General features: G+C 49.5%; 1 protein-coding gene across 4 annotated transcripts in view; it reads right to left on the minus strand.

The window, feature by feature from the left end:
• The window catches only part of LOC143826716 (RNA binding protein fox-1 homolog 1-like), a 44179-nt gene extending 19198 nt beyond the window's left edge, over window positions 1–24981 (minus strand). The window contains exons 1-2 of one of the 4 annotated variants that reach the window (XM_077315635.1): window positions 24829–24981; window positions 8677–8892 (exon numbers count right to left, since the gene is read on the minus strand). In XM_077315635.1, coding sequence (XP_077171750.1) covers window positions 8677–8892; window positions 24829–24915 — 303 coding nt within the window. In that variant the 5' untranslated portion in view covers window positions 24916–24981. Of the gene's footprint in view, window positions 1–8676; window positions 8893–9269; window positions 9561–9611; window positions 9731–24828 lie in introns of those variants that run through there. The other 3 variants (XM_077315636.1, XM_077315637.1, XM_077315638.1) reach the window with 3 other exon arrangements.

The following is a 24981-nucleotide window of genomic DNA, read 5'->3' on the forward strand; positions in this document are numbered from 1 at the left end:
TTTTAGGGGGGCTGTTTTGCTTTCTAGGGCATTCAAGGCTCTTGTACCCAGAATCATAGTGTTGGAAGGGACCTCCTGGGTCTTCTAGTCCAACCCCCTGGCCTCAGGTAGGTTGCTGGACCATGTTCTTTCTTGAAGGGGTTTCTTAGCAGACAGGGGCAAACCTCTCATACCTCTAAAGTATTGTACAAGTTAGATCTGGAAGAGATGCCGATAGTCTCTTAGAATCATAGAGTTGGAAGGGACCTCCTGGGTCATCTAGTCCAACCCCCCGCACTATGCAGGACACTCACACCCCAGTCGTTCATCGACTGTAACCTGCCACCCCTTTGCCTTCACAGAATCAGCCTCTCCATCAGATGGCTGTCCAGCCTCTGTTTTAAAATTTCCAAAGATGGAGAACCCACCACCTCCCGAGAAAGCCTGTTCCACTGAGAAACTGCTCTGACTGTCAGGAACTTCTTCCGGATGTTTAGATGGAATTTCTTTTGAATTAATTTCATCCCATTGGATCTGGTCTGTCCCTCTGTGTAAAAAGAAGGGGCATTAGTTGACACCGCTTGCCCCACTTTGGCTACTTTAGCCTTCTGACTGAAAGGCTGATTCTGTGAAGGCTCAAGGGGGTGGCAGGTTACAGTGGATGAGCGAGAGGGATGTGAGTGTCCTGCATAGTGCAGGGGGTTGGACTAGAGGACCCAGGAGGTCCCTTCCAACTCTATGATTCTAAGAGACTATCGACATCTCTTCCAGATCTAACTTGTACAATACTTTAGAGGTATGAGAGGTTTGCCCCTGAGTTGTCTGATAAGAAACCCCTCCAAGAAAGAACATGGTCCAGCAACCCACCTGAGGCCAGGACACAATGCACCTGGGGCACCCCAACCCTCTGGATGAAAATGGGCTGCAACACTGAGACGAACAAGCAGAGGCAGACTTCAGGGCCTGCAGAAGAAAAGGAGGATGCCAGGGGGTGAGGGTAGGGTTGCCAGATCAAGGTTGGAAAACTCCTGGAGATGCGGGGATAGAGCCTGGGGAGGACAGAGACCTCGAGGACAAGAAATTACAGCTCATCTTCCTATTACCAAGGTCAGTTTCTTTGGAGAAAACAGATGCCCATAAAGCATCCATTCTCCAGAGGAACTGATCTCGGTAATCGGGAGACGAGCAGATCCTCAAGTCCCACCTGGAGGCTGGCATCCCTAGCTTGGGGCTACACATGAGATACTACTCTGAGACTGAGCAGATTCCTATCCATCAGGGCAAGTTCTACCATTCGAAAGCAGCCTGCCCCAGGAAACGTGGGTGGGGATGCCACTGAAGGGCAGCAAGCTGCAGATGTTGGGTTTTTGGGGGGATTTTTTGTTTAAGCTTCTGTCCTAGTTTCCCCCCTGATTAGGGATTCAAAGCAGCTTCTCACTTGCTCCCCCTTAATCCTCACAACAACTTTGTAGGGTGGGCCCGGCTGAGAGCTTGTGTCAGGCCCAAGGTCACATGGCAGAGCGGGAGATGCAGCCCCATTGACATTCTAAGCCAGGGGTGGGCAAACTGTGGCCCTCCAGATGTCCATGGACTACAAGTCCCATGAGCCCCTGCCAGCAAATGCTGGCAGGGGCTCATGGGACTTGTAGTCCATGGACATCTGGAGGGCCACAGTTTGCCCACCCTTGCAATCTATCCGCTAGACTACGCCAGCCTTCAGACGTTTGTTATAATTCGTTTTTAATCAATGGAGAGGCAAGGAAGGGTTGTCTTCCCGATTTTCCGCCTCAGGCACCGAATCATCTTGGCCCTGTCTGTTTATAGCCTCGCAGAGGACACAGTGCCCTTCAGACAGAAGATTCAGCAACACACCACTTGTCCCCGTGAGGAGATAAACAGCTGCCAGTGAAGATGGAGCGGCTAGGGGGGGGGGGACGGGATGGGAAATCTGATAGGGGCGCAGCTGTCTCTTCTGGGGGAAAAAAGTGTTACCCAATATGGACACAGAAACCTGCTCCTCAGAGTCACAGGAGAAGGAGGAGGCCCTGCGGGAAGGGGGGCGGGGAAGAGAGAACAGACATCTTTGTTTTCTTGAGCCCAAAAATCAGAACTGCCTTCTCTGGAACACAAAAATCCCAATTCAGAACCTTCTGTCTAATGGATTGAATCTGTTTTCTAGGCCACGGTCGCTTGAGAGAGAAAAAGGTGACAGGATACAAAACTGTCAACAGGGATTTGGTGGGTCAGCGACAGCAATCAAGAACAGACACCAGGAAAAGGAATTTTGGCTGTTTGAACCAAACAATATGTCACACTGAATGCACACACATAGTGCACACTGCACACTTGGTTTTCCTTTATATATGCAATGAGCATGCTTTGCTCCATGCATGTACAGCTCAACATGTGACTCAGGTTTCACATCCCACATTTATCCATTTACTGGTCTGCTGTTCCATTTGCAAAGTGAACACGCCTCATAACTTTCTTACAAAGAGGTATATGCAGGATGGATGTACGTTCACTGTAACTTGCAAACAGGGCTAATATGTGTAGGCAATTGTATTCCCAGATCTCAGAATCCAACTTTTGGAGCTCATTCAGCGAGGTTCACATGTTGGCTGGCTTCTTTGAAGAATGCTATGACCGTTTCTGCACAAGGAATTTGCCCCATGACAGCCTCTGGTGGCTGGCAAGTTTCAGAGCCCCCTCCATATAACATTGCCTGCATCCTGAGGCTGTCCAGGGGCTGGCTCATGTTTTGCCCAGATTTGCCTCGGGATGAGAGAAATCACAAAAAGTGGATTTGCCACTTTTTATCTCACATCCCATTGGTGAGCAACCAGAGGCAAGCCAGTTTGGAGGGGGAAAGGCACGTGACGATAGTCTCTGCAGTGTCATCCCACCCTTGCACCTGCCCTCCCCTCTCCATTTCCTGCTCCGAGTAATTAAAAAAAATTGGTGGGGTCAACATTGTAGTGCGACCGCAAAGCTACATTGTCAAAGGTAACATTAAATCTTCTGCAAAGTGTCTGTGGTCTTTTTGGGACCAGGCAGGGAAAATGCAGCCCCATTTCTGTTTTCTGGAGGTGGGGAATGAGCTGGGAATGGGGTGTGTGTGATCAAGCATCCTTCTCCCGAAGATACAGGGTCTGAGCACTTTGTTTTTAAGCCAACCATTGATACAAAATGGCTTTTGGGGCTTCAGTTACCATGTCTAGCCTTCTTACAACTCAGGTAGGCAAAAACAGTCCCATTTGTGTTTTCTGGAGGTGGGGAATGAGCTAGGAAAGAGGGGCGGGGGTGGGTGATCGAGCATCCTTCTCCTGATCATTTAGGGGCCTGAGCACCTTGTTTTAAAGCAACCATTGACAAAAAATGACTTTTTTGGCTCCAGGGACCATGTTCAGTGTCTCAGAAATCCATCCAGACATAAATAAAGACCAAAAGAACACGAATCCCCCCCCCCAAAAAAAGGGGAGGATGCTGTATCATTCTGGCATTTTAAAAAAAATTAATGTTGGGGCTTGGGAGGAGGAAGAAAGTTTCAGACCAGGAGAGAACTGCTGTGTTGTGATTGGTGGCTTGCCGTAATTGACAAACCAAGTTGTGGGGTGTGTGTGGAAAGTTGGCTTGTTTTCCTTTGCAATCTCATCACCGCAATGGGGCAGAGGGAAAACACAGAAGGGGTCTCCTGTGAGCCAGGCTGCAAACACGAGGTTTACCATCCCACGTTTGCAGCAAGCAGGAGGCCACGCGTGTTTTACCCCTCCGTGAGGACATGGTCTATGCATTACTGCACAATTGGAGGTGAGGGGTGAGAATCTGGCGATCCATACATTCTGTGTTTAGCAGATTTAGGTTTAGACTCAACCGGTTTTTCTGCTGCTGGAAAAGGAAGATGGGGGTCCCCAAGAGGGCTGTGGATAAAAGCCAAGTAGAAAGGTAGGGAAAGTGAGAGAAAAGGAAAGTGAAAGATAGAAAAAAAAAGGCTAGCCAGATCCAACCCATCATTTCCACGTTACTATTGTTTGCAGTGTGGCCACAACCACATCTTGTCCGTGGTACCATTACGACTATGCACAGTCCCACAGAACACGTGGTACAATTTCTAGCGACAGGCAGAAGTACACCTGCCATTTAATGCAACCTCTTCAGGCCCCAACCCATGAAAGTTTACAGTGGGAGGCCTTGGCACGACTAGTAGGAAGGCCAATAGCTTCTGGGTATATTTGGTGTAACAATACTCAGAATTTATGCAGCACTGGAGGGCAATCCCAAGCCTTTCCCATACACTATTTAATGAGACAAGGATTCACCCACTCCAGAATCCCGTATCCTGCCGTGGTCAACAGAGCTGGGAAGAAAGGAGGCCAGGTGTGAAGGCAAGAACTCACCCCTGCCCTCATTAGCATTCAAGGGATGCTTCCACTAAACCTTGAGATTCTATTGAATGATTATATAGGACCCACCTTTCATAAATGTGTCTGTCTCTTGCCCTTTTTTAAAAAAAGGATCCAAGTTATTTGTCCTCATCATATCTTGTGGCAGTAAGTTCCACAATTAAGTATAAAAGTTGGATTTTTCTCTTCTGCCAAACCAAACAACTGCATCAGGAAGAGTCCCCTTATTTTATAGCACTGCCTATTGGACACTGGCACCCCCCCCCCCTCACAAGTTCCTCTCTATGCAATTTTTCTATCAAGTTCAATCTCAGGATTTCCAGCCTGCAAGTGGTTACAACTGATCTTTAGGTGACAGAGATCGGCTGTCCTGGAGAAAACGGATGCTTGGAAGGTGGACTCTGTGGCATTACACCCCATTGAAGTCCTGCCCCTCCCCAGGCCCCACTTTCCTCAGGCTCAACTCCAAACATCTCTAGGTATTTCTCAACCCAGAGCTGGCAATCCTGCTCATGCTATTTCAATGGTAGCTACAGAGTCATGGAATCTTTGGAATTAGGTGCTGCGAACTTTAAGTAATCCTTGCCGGCTTTAAGTATGCAGTGCCAGATTTTGTTTTGTGGGCATCAGGATTTGGCTCGCTATATCTTACTTATTAAAACATTTATATTCCACCTTTCCTCTTGGTTCAAGGCAGCATTCAACATGCAAAAGCCATGATAGGGGGTTGGACTAGATGGCCTGTATGGCCCCTTCCAACTCTATGATTCTATGATTCTATGATTCTATAATTATGACCTTGGGTGGCTACAGGAGACAAAGATAACAAATTTAGGTAGTGATGTAAAAAAAAAAATAATTCAAGAATCTTTTCCGTCCTATGCAGGGCAAAGGCATTTCTTTGTGTCCCCTGCCCCCCATAAAATACTAGCTTAACAAAGATTATGTTTGGTGCTTTAGCAGGCGTTGTGAAATGTTAAGGGACATTTAAGGGGAGAAAGTTAAGGGGAGAAAGGGGAAATAAAAGATAGAGGGGTTGGTTTGCTCAAACTCCTAACAGCTTATAGTGTTCTAGAGGTGGGAGGTTTGGAGGGTGTAGTATGAGGCATGCATCCCCCTCCCCTCCATGATGATATTCTCTGGACATAAGGTAAAGATATCCCCTGTGCAAGCACCAGGTCATGTCTGACCCTTGGGGTGACGCCCTCTAGCGTTTTCATGGCAGACTCAATACGGGGTGGTTTGCCAGTGCCTTCCCCAGTCATTACCATTTACCCCCCAGCAAGCTGGATACTCATTTTACCGACCTCAGAAGGATGGAAGGCTGAGTCGACCTTGAGCCAGCTGCTGGGATTGAACTCCCAGCCTCATAGGCAGAGCTTCAGACTGCATGTCTGCTGCCTTACCACTCTGTGCCACAAGAGGCTCTTAAGGAGTGTATTAAATAAGTGCTCAGTATTATATGCCCTGACCTGGATAGCCCAGGTGAGGAGGATTTCATTAGATCTGGGCAGCTAAGCTAAGCCCTGGTTAGTATCTGCATGGGAGAACAACCAAGGAAGTCCAGAGTTGTGACACAGAGACAGGCAAGGGCAGACCACCTCTGAATTACTCTTGCCTAGAAAACCCTACATGGGTTACAAGTCAGCTGTGACTTGATGGCAAAAGAAAATATCACCACTAGGAAGAGCTTCTATCTAAGGTTAAGGTCTTCGGGAATCCTTCTGAGAGCATACCAGCCACTGGAGCCCATGATCAAGTCTCACCTAGGTTGCCTGCATGTGACCCTGGATTGAGAATTTGCAGCATGCAAGATAAATATGAAAACAAGTTCCATCCCTTTAAAAGAGACTTCACAGGATGCTGCTTTGCAGGGGACGTTGCTTGTCTCAGCGCTATGCAAGACATTTTCTAAATAAAAAAAATTTGAAAAGACATCCTGCAGGCTGTGGCTGGAGCTGGCATAGTAAGGAGGACGCGGATAAATCAGGGCCTGCTGAGTGTTTCCGAGGGGGTGGTTGGGGGTGTCCTCCCATGCTGTGTGCCTGAAGGACCTACTGGAGGTGCTACCAACACAGTGCTGGTGACCTGCTTGCTGCTGCCTCTTGCTATGAATCTGTAACACTCCAATGATCCAGGGCAGCCTTTAGCCTACACCGAATCATCCAAGACTACTTTGAATGGCTTCTTACTCAATCTGTTCCCCCCACCCACCCACCAAAAAGAAACACTTTAAACATTTCCTACGCTTCCTACACTGCTGAGTGCCTGCCAGATATCAGGTATCTCTTTCAGTATACTTTTGGACATCGTTATGAAATGCCCCATATCTTTCCCTTCCTGCCGGAGGGCAGCCACGATGGAGCACTGTCTCACTCAGAATGTTGTTTGCCTTCCAATCTTGAGACTTCCTATTGTATCCTAAAATATATGTGTGTGGTTCTTTATGGGAGATTGTATTTCAAATCTGGAATGATTTCTCCACCCCTTAATATCAAAAGGAAAGAAACCCTGCAGAAACGTGCCAACAATCCAGTAGTTTCTCTTTTGGTTTTGCTACATCTGACAGCAAAACAGAACCCCCTTTGTCAGGATGTATGATCAGGTTATACACTATTGGGTGGGGTTGCCATCTCTGGGTTGGGAAATACCAGGATACTTGTGGGTGCAGCCAGGAGTGGGTGGGATTTGGAGCAGGGAGGGACCTCAGTTGTGTATTTTGCTCTGGAATCCAGCCTCCCAAGCAGCCATTTTCTCCAGGGGAATTGAGCTCCTTAGCCTGGAGAGGAGTTGCAATTCCGGGGCACCCCTATTTTTGTGTATCCCTGGTATCCAGAAGGAACTGGTCTCCCAACTCACTGTGACCCCCAAAGAATCCAATTCAGTGACCAGAGACTTGGAGGCCACCAGCGTGATGTGATGGTTAAAGTGCTGGGCTCACCACTGGGAGATCCAGGTATGAATCCCTCTCTGCCGTGGAAGTTCACTGGATGCCCTTGGGCTAGGCATGTACCCTCAGCCTAAGCTACCCTCACAGGGGTGTCGTGAGGATCAAATGGGGAGAGGAGAATGATACAAGCTGCTCTGGGTCCTCATTAGGGAGAAAGGCAGGGCATAAAGGAAGTAAATAGCTAAAACAGTGACCACCGACCCTCTTTAAGAGGCATTTTTATGGGGGTTCCCCTACAGTCCTAGTCCGGCACTTGCATGTTAACTGAAGTATACAGGAACAGGCTTTGCTGCCCACAGTGAGGTAATGTAACATTCCTCACAGACACACACACGCACACACTAATAGCTTCTTGGCAATGGGACCCACTGAAGGCTCCAATGATCTTAAGAGTACCTTCATGCACAAACAGCAAAGCCCACAGTCCTCCACTGGGCAGAGGCTAGTTGGGAAGAGGAGGGAAGAAATCAACACCCTCAGTGAAGCCACTCAGCTCCTCCCCAGCCAACAGATAAAAAGGGAGAGGGGTGTGGGAATGTTCTGGAGAAAAGCATTCTGAACATGCTCAGAGGCACTTCCCTTTCAATTTCTGATTCAACTGTGGTCCTGATAACAAATGGCCCTGAGACCTGATACAAGCAAAAGGTTGGTTAAAGCACCATTTCCCTTGTGGTTTGGGATGGAGGGGGGGGGGCAAGGAATTCCAGCACACAATAAGTCTTTTGCTTTGTGAGAAGCAGAGACATAAGGGAGAAGCTGGCTTAAAGGAAAGAGGGATAGAGGCAGTTTATGGCCAGTGAAAGAGGGATGCTGAAGGAAAACAGTCCGGTCAGTTTGTGACAACAATGTCAGTGGAAAGTTTCGGTGATTCTGAGTTAAGGGATCCAAAAAGTTCAGCAGGAGCCCAGAACAGGGTGGGGACTCTGAATTCTGAACAGGGATTGCCATTCATCAGCCACACCATCGATTTATCTTCATGAGATTGCAAGAACAGCAAATCCCTGTTCTCCCAAAAGTTCTTGTCCAATAGGAACCAGTGCTACCTGACACTTCTTCAGGATGCAAGGAAAAGGAAGTGAACCTCTGTCTCCTTTTCTCATGTTGATACCACACAGGGGGCCCAGACCAGGGGTAGTCAAACTGCGGCCCTCCAGATGTCCATGGACAACAATTCCCATGAGCCCCTGCCAGCAAATGCTGGCAGGGGCTCATGGGAATTGTTGTCCATGGACATCTGGAGGGCCGCAGTTTGACTACCCCTGGCCCAGCCTCTCAGCCTCTCTAGCCCTCAGCTCCCGAGGGAAGCCCCTGAGAACTGCCAAGGCAAGTCAAGGCATCACTTACCGCAGGGGGTGGGGGCAAGGGTTCCGGGGCAGCTGTTCCTTGTTCAGGGAAGATACGTAGGCCGTGATCCGGTGCTGTTGGAGACGGGTACTCCGAAGGGGTGCCATGGAGGTGGTACTGTGGAGGCAGCCGAGCCTGGGGCGGGGGCGGAGGGTACTGGGCGGGGAACGTCTGTGTCATGGCATCGGCAGGCGGCACTGGAGCATCCGGGCTACCCTGTGCAAATTTGGGGGGGAGAAGATCAGGAAGACAGTGAAACTCGTCCCTGCAACAAGAGATTTAGAAGATGAACAGTTCATTGCCAAGTGAGACACATCATCTCTCACTGGACACCTAGGCCTGTTCCCTGAGCTCCCTAGACGATTTTCATTCAAGTACAATCTTTCCACTCAAGTACGCAGGCCAGAAGAATCCCTTACCCCAAAGAGAACTGCCAAGAGCACTTCTCAGCCATGTCCCAAAAATGTTTGCTTTCCAGACCTTTACAACACCTCTGCATGGTAGGCCACTTATCATGGCCGCTGTGTCATGGACCGGAGAGGAAGCCGCTCTTTTACCGTGCCCCGTGAGAGTGAAAGAGGCCGTTTCCTTACCTTGCGAGTCAGGACCGAGAGCCCGAGTTCCCCCACCTTCTCGCCCACCGAGAAAGCCACCCGTCTTCCGGTCTCCCCGCCTCCATTTTAAGCCACACAACAACCCTGCGAGATAGGCCAGGCAAAAAGAAAGCGACCAATCCGAGTAGCAGTAGCCAGCCCAGGGGGGGATCCGACGCAGCCCTCCGCACCGCGACGGCTCTTAGAGCCCAACCGCCTTGTCGCCATCACGCACAGGTCGCCTTTTTGCAGAGGAACAAAGGCGAGCCTTCCCACCCCGCCTGCAGACCCCCCACCCCGCATCCCGCCAGGGGACCCCGAAGCCCCCTACCCAGCACCCACCTACGCCCACGGGCCCCATCCCCTGCCACCTGGCAAACCCTCCGCCGGGCTCGGGGGCTCGTCGGACAAAAATGCACCTTTCTCTTCCCGCAGCCCCCGACTATAAAGGCATCCCTTGTGCCGCGCCTCCACCAATGGGGAGCCCCGGAACAGAGGCGGCCGCGCCGATTGGCTCCCGTCTCTTCCTCCCCCCCCCCCACCCGCGCCGACCGGCTTCTTTGTAGCTTGGCGGCTCTCGCTTTTGTCTTTCAGCTGTCCGGGAGGGTCTTGGGGAGAAGCAGCTGCAGCTGCCCCTGGAATGTGCAGGGGCCCGAAAAGGCTCCGCTCGGCGGCCCACGCACCTGGCCCACCTGTCCCCAGGGCAGGGAGAGGGATTAAGCGGAGCCAAAGGGACCTGCGGCTCAGAAGGAGCCGGATCCGCCCCAAAGAGTACAACTGGGGCATCACATCAAAGTCACAAGATTGTATCAACAGGGGCATCACATCGAAACCACAAGATGTCATAGTCCCATTGTATAGGGCACTGGTCAGACCACACCTGGAGTACTGTGTGCAGTTCTGGAGGCCTCATTTCAATAAGGACGTAGATAAAATTGAAAGGGTACAGAGGAGAGCGACGAAGATGATCTGGGGCCAATGGACCAAGCCCTATGAAGATAGGTTGAGGGACTTGGGAATGTTCAGCCTGGAGAAAAGGAGGTTGAGAGGGGACATGATAGCCCTCTTTAAGTATTTGAAAGGTTGTCACTTGGAGGAGGGCAGGATGCTGTTTCTGCTGGCTGCAGAGGAAAGGACACGCAGTAATGGGTTTAAACTTCAAGTACAACGATATAGGCTAGATATCAGGAAAAAGTTTTTCAGTCAGAGTAGTTCAGCAGTGGAATAGGCTGCCTAAGGAGGTGGTGAGCTCCCCCTCACTGGCAGTCTTCAAGCAAAGGTCGGATGCACCCTTTTCTTGGATGCTTTAGGATGCTTTGAGCTAATCCTGCGTTGAGCAGGGGGTTGGACTAGATGGCCTGTATGGCCCCTTCCAACTCTATGATTTTATAAGATATACGTGGCGGGGCATTAGAGGGGGGCGTTAAGAAAGGCCAAGTCCTCCACCAGGGTACAGGAGCTTTCCCCAAAAACAAACCAGCCAAAAACTGCTGGAAAAGCCCTCCTTTGGGGTTGGGAGTCTGAGCCTGTTTTGCCCCATAGTCCCCCAGCGGAAGCAAGCTTCAGCTTCAATACTGAACACGAGATCTGTCCTAGCATTCAAGTTTTTGAAGTAGTCAGTCAGGAAATGTGATGCACTTTTGGCTTTTCAAAACATGTTGGCCCTAGTTGACATATACCCTGCGTTTATTATTTATCGGCATTATTGTTGACCATCTGCCTTTCTCACAGGGACTCCATTCAGGCCAGGCGTAGTCGATCAGAACAGTCTGAGATGCACTGGGACTGTAGAAGTCTAGAAGCAACCAGCCAGAACTGAAGTCAGGTTTGACGCCATTTTGTCGGATGCAGCCCTATCGCCTGTGCAGGACGGCCTGTTTCTGGTTTGCAGCATTTGTGGGAACCTTCCTGACCTCCTGAGGCATACCATTTGCAAGCTGGCATCTGTTTCCACAACATTGCCAGGGGCTCATGGAAATTGTAGTCTGTGGACATCTGGAGGGCCCACCCCTGCCTTAAAGTGAGCAGGAGGGAATCTGAGCAAGGGAAATTTGAATCTGGCTCTCCCAGATCTGGATCCAACTTCCTGTCCTAAAGATGCCAACCTCCAGTTGGGACCGGAAGATCTCCTGGAATTAAAGCTCATCTCCAGACTATAGAGATCAGCTCCCCTGGGAAAAATGGGATGGTTTGGAGGGTGGAGTCTGTGGCATTGTTCCCTCCTGAGGTCCCTGACTTTCCCGGGCTCCATCCCCAAATCTCTTGAGAGCCTGTAGTGGTTAAAGAGTGGCAGCCTCTAATCTGGATCACAGGGTTTAATTCCCCACACCATAAACAGCCAGCTGGGTGATCTTTTAGAGCTGTTCTTACAGAGCAGTTCTCTCGGAACTCTCTCAGCCCTACCTACCTCACAAGAAGTCTTTTGTGGGGAAAGGAATGGAAATGTATTTGTAAGCTGCTTTGGTAGTACAAAGTGGGATACAAAAAAACATCTCTTCTCTTCCAGGAATTTCCCACCTGGATCAGGCAACCCCAACCCTGAGATGTCTTCATTTGCTTCCTTGGCTTGTTTCAATTCTGGCTTTTCTCGCCACTGTGGGATGGTAGGTGAATCTCCTCCAGGCAAGGCTGGATTCTGGAGATGCTTGGTGGAGGGATCACTTGGGCATGAAATGGGGGTCACTGTGGGTGGGCGGGTAGTTGTGAGTTCCTGCATAGTGCAGGGGGTTGGACTAGATGACCCAGGAGGTCCCTTCCAACTCTATGAATAGAATCATAGAATCATAGAGTTGGAAGGGGCCATACAGGCCATCTAGTCCAACCCCCTGCTCAATGCAGGATCGGCCCAAATATGCTTCTATGTTGTTTTTGGTTCAGTGTTCTGGTTGGAGTTGGTGTTTAATAAAGTGTTGTTGGATTTGAAGAAACTGTTTCGGTGTCTTGCCGAATCCACAGACTTAATACTAACCTTCACCCATCTTGTGTTCCAGTGAAAGAGGAAAGTCACGGTTTTGGAAAAGAAGCAAATGGGGACTAGGAGGTAGATTACCCAGTTAGAAAGAAGATAGTAGAGGGTTGCTTATACAGTGGAAAACGGAGGAATACATTGTGGCCCTGAAAGCGATGTTAGAGTCTGGGCTTAATGGTCATCATCCGTTTTAGTGCTCTGAGAATTATGACTCCCAGAATACACATGGGAAAACAGAAGTGGAGGAATAAATGTGGAGGTGATGAAAGTAGTACTATAGCTTGTGCTTTAAGGTGAACCCTTCCGATCCAGGGTGACACCTTTGTCCATCCCTTGGAATCCCTCCCTTGGGTCTCAGGCCACACTGGGTAGTTTGATCATGTTCTAGGGATGGTTTAGAATTTCTCCTCCTTTCTTGTTGACTGGAAAAATCCCTGTTTCCATTTTGCTTTCCCCTTGCATGCATCAAACCTTTGATTCTTCTGGAATATTTTGTTTTCACTCTCCAATTCCTCCCCCCCCCCCCCCCATAACCCAGGCTAGGGCTCATCAGAATTTGAAAGCTAAGCAGCGTCAGTCCTGGTTAGTATGTGAATGGGAGACCTCTAAGCACATGACGTGGAGGCAGGCAACAGCAAACTGCTTCTGAACGTATCTTGCCTTGAAACCCCCGTGGGATCGCCATAATCAGCTGTGACTTGGTGGCCCTTTCTGTCACCATACACCAGGGGTAGTCAAACTGCGGCCCTCCAGATGTCAGTGGACTACAATTCCCATGAGCCCCTGCCAGCAAATGCTGGCAGGGGCTCATGGGAATTGTAGTCCACTGACATCTGGAGGGCCGCAGTTTGACTACCCCTGCCATACACAAACGGCATAGAAAAACCATGCGACACAACTACACTATTTAAACAAATCGACAACAGCAGAAAACCAACACCACTGAGGAAACCTCACTGAAAGGGACCGTTTGCTCACCCTGATCCTTGTCTCTGCAGAATCACTGCTCCTAGTCCTATTCTTTTTCTCTGTCTTTCTTTTTTTGGATGCCTTATTAAAATGTCATCCCACTGAGTTGTGTTGTCATTCCTCAGGGTTTAGTTCCCTCCCTGAAGCCTGAAAGCTAAATCCGTGAGTGGGAGGTGGATTGTTACTGTTCCAGGTGCCACATGGATGTCAATCCTTGCACATGAACACTAAAGCGGCAAGGCTGCTGTTTTCCGCGCTGCAGCTATTGCGGTGTGTCTTGTGCAGCGTATCACAGGACCACGATCTGTTTTGCCTAAACACCATCTCAGTATCGAAATCTGCACAATGCTCAGGCAGGGTGAACCAAGCAGACAATTATTCTCCTTGGAGAAATGTCAGAGGGTGCGCTTCCCCCCAATTAAATGCTCCTAGCCATTGTTTTGAGCAAACCTTGGCTTAGATTTTTAAAAATATAATCTCAACTAAATATAGCGCCTGGCAGAAGACAAAAAGCTCCGTGTAAAATTACTCTTAATTTTGGAATTAGCCAGCTCCCCCTTGACAAGAGTGAGGCCACCAAAAGGGCTCTCTGATTTAGGGGGCAGATTCCTCCGGGGTGGAGGGTGCTTTGGAGCACCACCTGTTCCTATAAAATGGTTTGCTTGTTTAAGAAATAGAGTGTGTGTGTGTGTGTGGGGGGGGGGGTTGTCAACAGACAACTGAAATGTTCCAGCCTCACAACCTATTTCCAGGGCTTCCTGGCCTCATTGGCAGGAGAAACACACATATTGGGGGGGGGGGGGGGCTTGCAAAGTAGTCCTTGGAGGCTATTTCTTATCAAGGTTGTCTCAGTTCTCTGTTTTTATAAATAGCGCCACTTGACTGTGGCACTATCTTGTCACTCAGCGCTTAAGAGGGGCCCAGGGATGGGGTGGGCAGACTGAAATAGATTTGGCCCTGGCTTGGTACTTCCTCTTGCCCGATTTTCACTTCTTGCTCGGCCTCCATCTCACCTGGGATTTTTTTTCCCCATCAGGTGTAAAAGAGGTGAGGGAAGCCTTTTGTTAGTCAAAGGCAGGGGTAGTCAAACTGCGGCCCTCCAGATGTCCATGGACTACAATTCCCAGGAGCCCCTGCCAGCGAATGCTGGCAGGGGGCTCTTGGGAATTGGAGTCCATGGACATCTGGAGGGCCGCAGTTTGACTACCCCTGGTCAAAGGAGACTTCCTAACCTCTCTTTCCCACCTGATGGAAAAAATGCCCGGATCTGACCCCCTGCTCTCTCCTTGCCCCTCTCCAGGCCTTTCCACTTGCAAAATGAACCCAACAAATTGAAAGCCACAGCGAGATCTGTAACACTTCAGCCTAACCTCCCATACGAAGAATAATAAAAAATGAAAGTTTCTGATTTTCTTGTGCCTTTGAGTTTGTGGGGAGTCAAAATAAAACTGTTTGCTATTTCCACTCCTCCGAGCGGCAGAAATGTTATTGCCTTTACCGAGTTTAATAGAGTACCTAAAACTGAGCTGGATTGTGGGGAAGGATCTCCCACATCCAAAAGAAATGACCCCAAACTTTAAAAACCAGCACTGGGGCCTGTACTCAAAACAGAACTAAAACATTTTAATAGTTGGATTTGCCTGTTGGGCACTTGGTCTTGTGAAGATGGCAGCTGGGGGTCTGTAGTGTCACATCGCCTTCCTTAAAGCTGCGCATGTCTGACCATTGGAATCTGAATACCTGTCAGATCATTGAAGCATGTTTCTTAGACTGCTGGCTCCAGTGCTGGGTTTTGATTTCTTTTTTAAAGCCATACGTGTTTGGGGGTACTTTTTAATTTGAAGACCCCTAACGCCTAGCCTAACACTATGTCCCATCCCATTCTCTATATCAGGGGTGGGCAAACTGTAGCCCTCCAGATGTCCATGGACTACAAGTCCCATGGGCCCATGCTAGCATTTGCTGGCAGGGGCTCATGGGACTTGTAGTCCATGGACATCTGGAGGGCCACAGTTTGCCCACCCTGCTCTATATGCATGTAAAAGGTAAAGGTAAAGGTATCCCCTGTGCAAGCACCAAGTCATGTCTGACCCTTGGGGTGACGCCCTCTAGCCTTTTCATGGCAGACTCAATATGGGGTGGTTTGCCAGTGCCTTCCCCAGTCATTACCGTTTACCCCCCAGCAAGCTGGGTACTGATTTTACCGACCTCGGAAGGATGGCTGAGTCAACCTTGAGCCAGCTGCTGGGACTGAACTCCCAGCCTCATGGGCAGAGCTTCCAGACTGCATGTCTGCTGCCTTACCACTCTGCGCCACAAGAGGCTTATATGCATGTACCTAAGTCTAAACCAACATATAGTAGTTCCAGCAAGGGCTATTTTAAAGGCAAATGAGAAGTGGAGGTGGTTTGCCATGTCCTCCCCCTGCAGAGTCTTTCTGGGTAGTCTCCCTTCCAAAGTCTGGCCCTGCTTAGCTTCCAAGATTTGACAAGATCAGGCTACAGCATGCCACTTCCCCTCTTCATCGCCGCTAGAGTCAGCTGCAAAGGGGCGTTGGGGGTGCGGTGTGCTCTGTGTATGTGTGGGGGTATCCTGGGGCATTGCTCCCTGGTGTTTCCCTTTCTTTCCTACTGAAGTTCAGTAAAGCCCCTTTCCCTTCCCAGACTCTGCCCTCCCTGGGTTACTTCCACAACTATCCAGGAGTCGCCAAACCTGAAGCTGGCAGCCCCAGACCATGGTGATGCTTCCAGCCCAAGCATTTGGGGGACCAATTACCGCCCTACACACAATTTGAAGCAGAACGAGGACTAGACAAAGTCATCCAGAGCACTGACTGGTCCCTTGTTCAGGAGAAAGGAGAGAGCTCCAGAGGCAGGGGGGTCCCAGCACTTAAGCACACATGGAATCCATAAAGGATGAAAATGGGCACTCTAGGGCAGGGGTAGTCAAACTGTGGCCTTCCAGATGTCCATGGACTACAATTCCCATGAGCCCCTGTCAGCGAATGCTGGCAGGGGCTCATGGGAATTGTAGTCCATGGACATCTGGAGGGCCGCAGTTTGACTACCCCTGCCCTAAGGGAAGTGAAGTTTGGGGGTAGGGATGCCCATCTCCAGTGGGACCAGGGGATCCTCTGGAATTATAGCTCATCTCCAGGCAATAGGTCAGTTCCTCTGGAGAACATGGCTGCTTTGGAAGGGGGACTGCATAGCATTATGCTCCCCTCCCACCCTGAATGCCAGCGCCACCCCCAAAGTCTTCAGATATTTCCCACCCCCGAGCTGGCAAACACAGGAGGGGAGGGAACACTGCAGGGCATAACATGGTAGAATCCCCCCTCCAAAGCAGCCATTTCCTCCAGGGGAGCTGGCCTCTGTAGTCTAGAGCAGTGGTCCCCAACCTTTTTATCACCGGGGACCGGTCAATGCTTGACAATGTTACTGAGGCCCGGGGGGTAGTCTTTTGCCGAGGGATGCCACCACTGGCTGAGCCCCTGTTGCGCTTGCTTTCTCGCCGACGCTCCTGACTTCCCTCCACCCGCTGGGGGGGGGGGGCTGCCAGCAGCAGCTGTGCAGTGCCACGCCGAGGGGGAGCCCCAGCCATGGCGGCTGCTGGAAAGCACCAAAAGTGAGCCGGCAGCAGAGGGGCAGGGCAGCCCCCAAGGCAGCAGCTGGGGAGGAGGACGAGGAGGAGCCTGCCCGGTAACGACTGATCCACGGACCGGGACCGGTCCCTGGACTGGGGGTTGGGGACTACTGGTCTAGAGATCAGCTGTAACATCAGAAGATCTTCAGATCCCACCTTGAAGTTGGCAACCTTAATTCAGAGCCATTTGTCAGAGTCCGAGGGAGGTTCCCCTGTCCGCTGCTTTGGGGGTTCTATGGCCTTGGGGAAGGGAAGCCATCAACAGACGGCCTTATCGGTTCTAACCTGGCACAAAACAAATCACCTGCCTTCGGATATTACATTTTTATCTTGCTGGAAATATATTGTACATTAGTCATTAACTGGATTCACCATCAGATCAAGAGAGTTTATCAGCTAAAAAGTATTTGAAAGGTTGTCACTTGGAGGAGGGCAGGATGCTGTTTCTGTTGGCTGCAGAGGAGAGGACATGCAGTAATGGGTTTAAACTTCAAGTACAACGATATAGGCTAGATATCAGGAAAAAAAATTTCACAGTCAGAGTAGTTCAGCAGTGGAATAGGCTGCCTAAGGAGGTGGTGAGCTCCCCCTCACTGGCAGTCTTCAAGCAAAGGTTGGATACACACTTTTCTTGGATGCTTTAGGATGCTTTGGGCTGATCCTGTGTTGAGCAGGGGGTTGGACTAGATGGCCTGTATGGCCCCTTCCGACTCTATGATTCTATGATTCTAAAAAGCAACCTTTTCCAGGCAACTGACAGCCCGAGAAAGATTCTGGAGACCTGCTTCCTGCACCAACACAGTGTAGGCTGGATCCAACCAGCATTTTTGGTGCTGAAAAAGAGGGGAGGAGTTCCTGTTTCACTGACCCCTAACATCTGTGGTAGGGTTGCCAACCTCCAGGTGGGATATGGTGATCTCTTGGAATTAGGACAGACCTCCAGACAACACAGATCGGTTCCCCTGGTGAAAATGGCTGCTTTGGAGGGTAGCATTATACTCTAATGAGGTCATTCCTCTCCCCAAATCCTGCCATTTCTGGCCTCCATCCCCAAATCCCCAGGAATTTCCTAATGTCACGATGGCAACTCTAGCTGTGTAGGGGATCATGGGGCTTTCATGGTCAAAACCCCCTGTGGGATGGAGGATGAAATCAGGGATGCCAACTCTGGGTTGGGAGCAGGGTTGCCAACTGCCAGGAGATCTCCTGGAATTACAAATGTCTTCAGCAGATATCAGTTCCCCTGGAGAATATGGCAGCTTTGGAGGGTGGACTTTATCCCATTGGGCTCCGTCTTGTCCTCACCAAGTGGCCCATGAAATATCCAGGAGTTTCCCAGACTGGAGCAACTTTCTGCCCTGTCCAAAATGCAGAGATTGTACCAGCCTACCTTCCATGCATGAATTACAGTTGAGCCTAGGAACAATACCGAAATTCAGGCCTCCCTCCTCAAAACATGGCAAATGATCACCATACTGTGAATCTGTGCTTATATTGCCATTCCCACCTGAAGATAGGTGTGTGCTTTGGAATAGGTGGTTTCAACGTATCTTTTATTGTTATGATTATAATGCGAGTATCCTGTTGATTTATTGTTATTATGTATGTCGTTACCTGCTCTGAGCTTCTAGGGAAGGGCAGGTTATAGATACAATTTTAATAATTGATTTTAAAAGCAGGTTGGATTCTTGCAAGCTCGGCCAACGCGATTATTTGATGTGAATCAGGGCAGGAGGTTGCCAGTCCCCGACTGAGAGAGCTCCTGCCGACATTTGACGAGAAACCTCACGCTCCACAACTGCAATGAACATCATTATTGTTAATCAGAGGTCTCAGGCTGTGCGAGGGCAGCCCAGCTCAGGCTCCCTGCTGGAGTCGGATTAAAGGCCAATCAACTGTCAATTGTTTTACGGTGGTCGCTTTACCTCTGTGGCAGGGGCTCGTTTGGGTGGTCCTAGGAAAAGGACCTAGGAAAAGGAGGACCAAAAGTTTAAAAGGGGGAAAGGGGGAAAGGGGGAAAGAAACCCAGAGCTTAATTAGTGTGGCAGGGGTGGGGACTCATTAGGCCTAAAGACCTTATGGCTGCCAACGTTTGAGGCCAAACTGAAAATACAAAGAGCTGGTGTCCTTCTCAGTGCCCTCAGAAGCAAGCTCTGGTTCGGCCTCACTTGGAGTCCTGTGTTCAGTTTTGGGCACCCCAGTTGAAGAGGGATGTTGACTAACTGGAAGGTGTCCAGAGGAGGGCAACAAAGATGGTGAGGGGTTTGGAGCCCAATACGTATGAGGAAAGGTTGGGGGAGCTTGGTTTGTTTAGCCTAGAGAGGAGACGACTGAGAGGGGATCTGATCACCATCTTCAAGTATTTGAAAGGGTGCCATATGGAGGATGGAGCAGAATTGTTCTCTCTTGCCCCAGAGGGACAGACCGGAACGAATGGGATGAAATTAATTCAAAAGAAATTCCATCTAAACACCCGGAAGAAGTTCCTGACATTCAGAGCGGTTTCTCAGTGGAACAGGCTTCCTCGGGAGGTGGTGGGTTCTCCATCTTTGGAAATTTTTAAGCAGAGGCTAGATAGCCATCTGACGGAGAGGCTGATTCTGTGAAGGCAAAGGGGTGGCAGGTTACAGTAGATGAGCGATTGGGATATGAGTGTCCTGCATAGTACAGGGGGTTGGACTAGATGACCCATGAGGTCCCTTCCAACTCTATGATTCTATGAGACCCAGTTGTGGTGCAGCCCTCTCTCCCACTCTGCTGTAAGACAGCCAGCCTGCAGGTGGGGCCTGGGAGTCTCCTGAAAGTAATCTCCAGAGTGCGGAGATCTGTTTCCCTGGGGAATAGAGACACTCTATTAGGTGAACTTTATGGCATGAAAGCTCTCCTCTTCCCAAACCCCGCCCTGCTCAGGCTCCACCTCCAAAACCACCATGAATTTCACATCCCAGAGCTGCCACCCTCCTCTGCTTGCTTTTTGCAGTCCCCAGTAGTTGTTCAGGGGCATCTTCCCACCACTGGATGGTGCAGGCCACTGTGCAGAGGTCCTACCCGACTGTAAAGGAGCCTAGTGGAGTGGCACCAGTCATGTTTCAGCAGACTTTTAAAATAAATCATACATGTATAATCCATATTTTCAGAAAAGGCAAGTGGCCAATGGCCAGCTGAGGAGGTTGAGGGCCCGGTGTCTGACTGGTACCTTGCACAGTTCAAGATGGCGTAATGAGACCTGCACGATCCTCGTTTCCTTTAGGCACCAGGCCAAACCGTTCGCTTATCCAGGCTTTTAATTTAGGGCATCTCTTTAGATTTTTTATAGTCTGTTCCGAGCCTGAAGATTGTTTTATCAATATCATTTTATACAGCTCCATTTTACATGCTTTTATGCCCCAGCCAGCTTTGGCGCTTTTTTTTTTTTATTGACTTGGATTGTTATATTGATACGTTTAATTGGTATGATTTGTATTTGTGCTTGGTTTTTGTTTCCCTGTTATTTGCAGGCTTGGGAAGATGGCATACAAATTTTCAAAATCAATTAATTCACCAAGGTGCCTGAGCGTAATGCAAGAGTGATTTGAACGTTAGGCTAGGATCAGAGAGGCCTGGGAAGAAATCCTCACTCTGCCGTGAAAATTGCTGGGTGAGCTTGGATTAGTCTCATGCGCTCTGCTTCACCTACCTGCCAGGTTTGTTGTGAGGATAAAACAGAGGGTTGCTAGGGCTTTTTGTTCTTTTTGCTAACGCCTTGCAGTTAGCTTGGGATAAAAAGAAGAAGAGCTGGTTTTTCCCTCCCAGTTTGGTGTAGTGGTTAGGAGTGCTGACTTCTAATCTGGCATGTCAGGTTTGATTCTGCACTCCCCCATATGCAGCCAGCTGGGTGACCTTGGGCTCGCCATGGCACTGATAAAACTGTTCTGACCGGGCAGTGATATCAGGGCTCTCTCAGCCTCACCCACCCCACAGGGTATCCGTTGTGGGGAGAGGAATGGGAAGGCGACTGTAAGCCGCTTTGAGCCTCCTTCGGGTAGGGAAAAGCGGCATATAAGAACCAACTCTTCTTCTTCTTCCCTCTTTTACCACAACCAACATCCGGATAGGTGGGGCTGAGGGAGCTCTGACAGAACTTTCCTGTGGGAACAACTCTCAAAGAACTATGTCTGACCCAAGGTCACTCCACGATGTGGAGGAAGAGTAGGGAATCAAGCCCAATTCCCAGATTGGAGTCCACAGCTCTTAACCTCTGCACCAGGCTGGCTGTCGATGGGCGAATGAACTATGGGTGAGGGATGGGTGAAACAAGTTGGAGGACTAGGTATGAATAAACCTAGATTTGGCCATTCCTGAACAAGGAGATCTGCTGGGAAAAAACAGCTAAATCTGTACACAGGGAATGAATCGCTCCTTGGTAGACAGCACTTGGGGCATTGATGTAAACCATTTGTGCGACATTCACCAATAAGCAGGACACAGGGAGAGGGAAGAGAGTGCGTGCAATTGGGCAGGAAGTAATGTCTAGGGCTGCCAGCTCTGGGTTGGGAAATCAGTGGTGTCTTTGGGGGCGGAGCTGGGAGTAGGCGGGATTTGTCGCAAGGAGGGGCCTCAGTAGAGGATAATGCTACGGGGTCCATCCTGCAAAGCCATAATTTTCTCCAGGGGAACTGATCTCTTTAGTCTGGAGATGCACTATAATTCCAGGCGATCCCCAGGTTCCACCTGGAGGTTGGCATCCATAGTAATGTCTGTCTCTGCCTCACCTACCTGACAGGCTTGTTGTGAGGATAAAACAGAGGGTTGCTAGGGCTTTTTTGTTCTTTTTGCTAACACCTTGCAGTTATTGGGATAAAAGCAACTTCCCAAGCTCAGTTAGGGCCATCTATGACACAACTTCCCTTCCAACTGTATGATTCTATGACTTGGAATTTGTTACCACAGAGTAGGGATGCCAGCCTCCAGGTAGGACCTGGGGATCCCTCAGAATGACAACTAATTTCCAGGCAACAGAGATCAGTTCCCCTGGAGAAAGTGGCCGCTTAGAAGGTGCTTAAAATGGCTGTTTAGAAGGAATAGTATTATACCCTATTGATTAAAGTCCCTCCGCTCCTCGAACCCAACCCTCTGCAGGCTCCACCTCCAAAGTCTTCAGGTTTTCCCCAACCTGGGGCTGGGAACCCTGCCACAGAGCCAGCTTACTTAAACAAAGTTTAATTCTGAGTATAAGCTTTCGCATGAAGAAGTATGCATGCACACAAAAGCTTATAAGGGCATTTCCGCACATCGTTAAAAATAGTGTTACGCCAGCTGAATAGCGTAATGCTACATATAATTGCGCCTCCTGGTCCCTCCTCAGCTTTTTTGCTGTCTCGGTCTTCTGTGCCGCCATTTCGCGCTTCTCCCCCTCTACAAGTGCAGCTGGAAATGGCGATTTATACGCAATTCTCTTCTGCCTGTCAATCAAGCCAGGCAGGCAATCCCCTTTCTCCATCCTTTAAAGGGCCCACAACGCTTGCTAATTTCTTTTTTAAAAATCAATAGTTCTCCATTGAAACACCGATGCATCTAATCATTGATGCATAGTGCTTCTTTATTGCCACCGCTTATGGAATCACGAGTCTTGCTTCTTTTAAGAATAAGTCTCGTTCCTGATTGCAAGGGGGGTGGGGAAAGCATGGAGAGGCATGCTTTGTGCTATAACTAGGGATTTTTTTTTTTGCTTTTGCCTGCATGATTGAACGCCTATTCATTGCTCCAGGCAGATTGCTTAAAAAAAAAACCTCTCATCCCTGGGAAAAGGGAGAGGGAGGTGGGTGCGAAGCCAGGACGTTAGAGGCAGAGATAGCGCTTCTTTGCCTCCATACATTTTTTATTTGCTGGTGGCCTGCTGGTTGCTGTACGTAGCGCTACATATGTTGGTGAATCCAGTTTTTGGGATTCACCAACTAGCGCTTTAAAATGGAGGACGTAGCTGGCCGTTTACTGCTCAGCCGCTGCATATTGGTGATGTCATGTGGAGGGGCTGGAATATAACGACAATGAAAGGTATCTTGCTATTTTTAAAAGGTGCGGAAATCCCCCCAGAGTTGTCCTTTGTTGGTCTCAAAGGTGCCGCTGGACTCAAGTTTTGTCCTACCTTGCAGAGCTGTTGTCGTGAGGGTAAAATGGCAGTGAGTGCTGCACACAGCCCTGAGCTGTTTGGGGGAACGGGGAAATAAAAATGTGATAGTATTCAAGGATGACTGTATCATTGTGGGCGCCAGCACATCTGAGATATCACAATTTGGAGATATCAAAATGTCTTTGGTTAATACTGTAAATACCAACTGCTTGCCCAGTTCAACTTTGTGACCAGGAGATCTCATTCTACCATTTGAGTGATTAACAATGTAGTCCTAAGAAGTGTTACAACCTTCTAAATCCATTTAAATCAATGGGCTTAGAGAGGTGCAACTCTGTTTAGGATTACTCTGTTAGTGCAACATTTCCCACTGGTGAGATACATTAGAGCAGGGGTAGTCAAACTGCGGCCCTCCAGATGTCCATGGACTACAATTCCCATGTGCCCCTGCCAGCATTCGCTGGCAGGGGCTCATGGGAATTGCAGTCCATGGGCATTTGGAGGGCCGCAGTTTGACTACCTCTGCATTAGAGCATTCATGTTTTCCTATAAATGAGCTGCCCTGACCTAAATAGCTCAGGCATGTCAAACCTCAGAAGTTAAGCAGGGTCAGCCTTGGTTTGCATTTGGATGGGAGACCTCCAGGGAACATGAGGGTCATGATGTGGAGGCAGGCAGCGGCAAACCACATTTGATCATCCCTTGCCTTGCAGCCAGACAGTCTCCTGGCTACACTACACACATGTCCTACGATAAATAAATGATAATAAAAAAATAAATGGGCTCCTACAAGCTGCATATAATGCCAGGACAAAATAGGAGTCCAGCGGCACCTTTAAAACCAACAGAGTTTTATTCAAGGTGTGAGCTTTTGTGTGCATGCACACTTCCTCAGACATGCACACTTCCACATGCACACAAAAGCTCACGCCTTGAATAAAACTTTATTGGTCTTAAAAGTGCCACTGGAATAAATTTTTGTTCTGCTACTTCAGACCAACACGGCTATCCCACTAAATCTACAATGCCAGGAGTCACTGTTAAAAGTTACAAAGCATCTTGTGAGGTGCCTTCCTTTAAACAAAATGGAAGCAACTACAGAAAAGATCAGAGAGAGCAGTTGCTAGAGGGGATCTGGCGTGGAAGCACAGCAGAGGCCCAAGATGGAGTCTGTCTACAGAGTCTAATTCATGCCTCCATTCCACCTAGGGCTGCCAGGTCCCTACGGGCCACCAGCAGGGGGTAGGGTGGTCGGGTGGCCAGATCCAGGTTAGAAAACATCTGGAGATTTGGGTTTGGAGCTGGGGGGAACAAGGACCTCAGTGGGGTACAATGCCGTAGACTCCACCCTCCACAGCTGCCATTTTCTCTGAAGGAACGGCTCTCTGGAGTCGGGAGAGGAACTGTAATTCCAGGAGATCCCCAGGTCCCACCTGGAAGTTGGCATCCCTACTTCCACCCCTTTTCCCTTTGGTGGGTTAAACCATTGGGGATGTCTCTGTGGCCTCCTCTTTTTAAACTTGTGAATGGTGCTTCATTAAATCTACAGGGGTGTCATCCGTGACCGTCCTGAGACAAAGTCCATATGGCACAACAGTGAGGACAAGTTTCAGAATCAGGTGAAAAAATGGATTGCTCTCACTGTTCCCACAGAAGCTGTAAATACCTCTCCCCTTACAAGGAAGAGACTTTCTCCCGCAGAGCACGATTCTGTAAAAATAACTCCGGAATGAAGGGAATTATCTGCGGGGGCAGCGTTATCAGCTGTCCCCTGAAGACCACCAGCCAGCCGCAGCTGGGCCTCGTCAATGACATGGAGATCACACCCCGGCACATGCGCTCTCCCCCACACGGAGAAATCAACATACCTGAACCAGCCCGGAGTAACATTGGGGTGCCGGCGGGTAGACGGGTAGGCTGTAGGGGTGCAGAACCACAGCCGGAGGGGACAGCATGGCACATAATAAAGTCAGGGCCCGACCACCCCGTCTCCAAACGAGTCACGCACACCTCTGTCCAAG

Source organism: Paroedura picta, chromosome 16, assembly GCF_049243985.1.
Source record: "Paroedura picta isolate Pp20150507F chromosome 16, Ppicta_v3.0, whole genome shotgun sequence".
NCBI lineage: Eukaryota > Metazoa > Chordata > Lepidosauria > Squamata > Gekkonidae > Paroedura > Paroedura picta.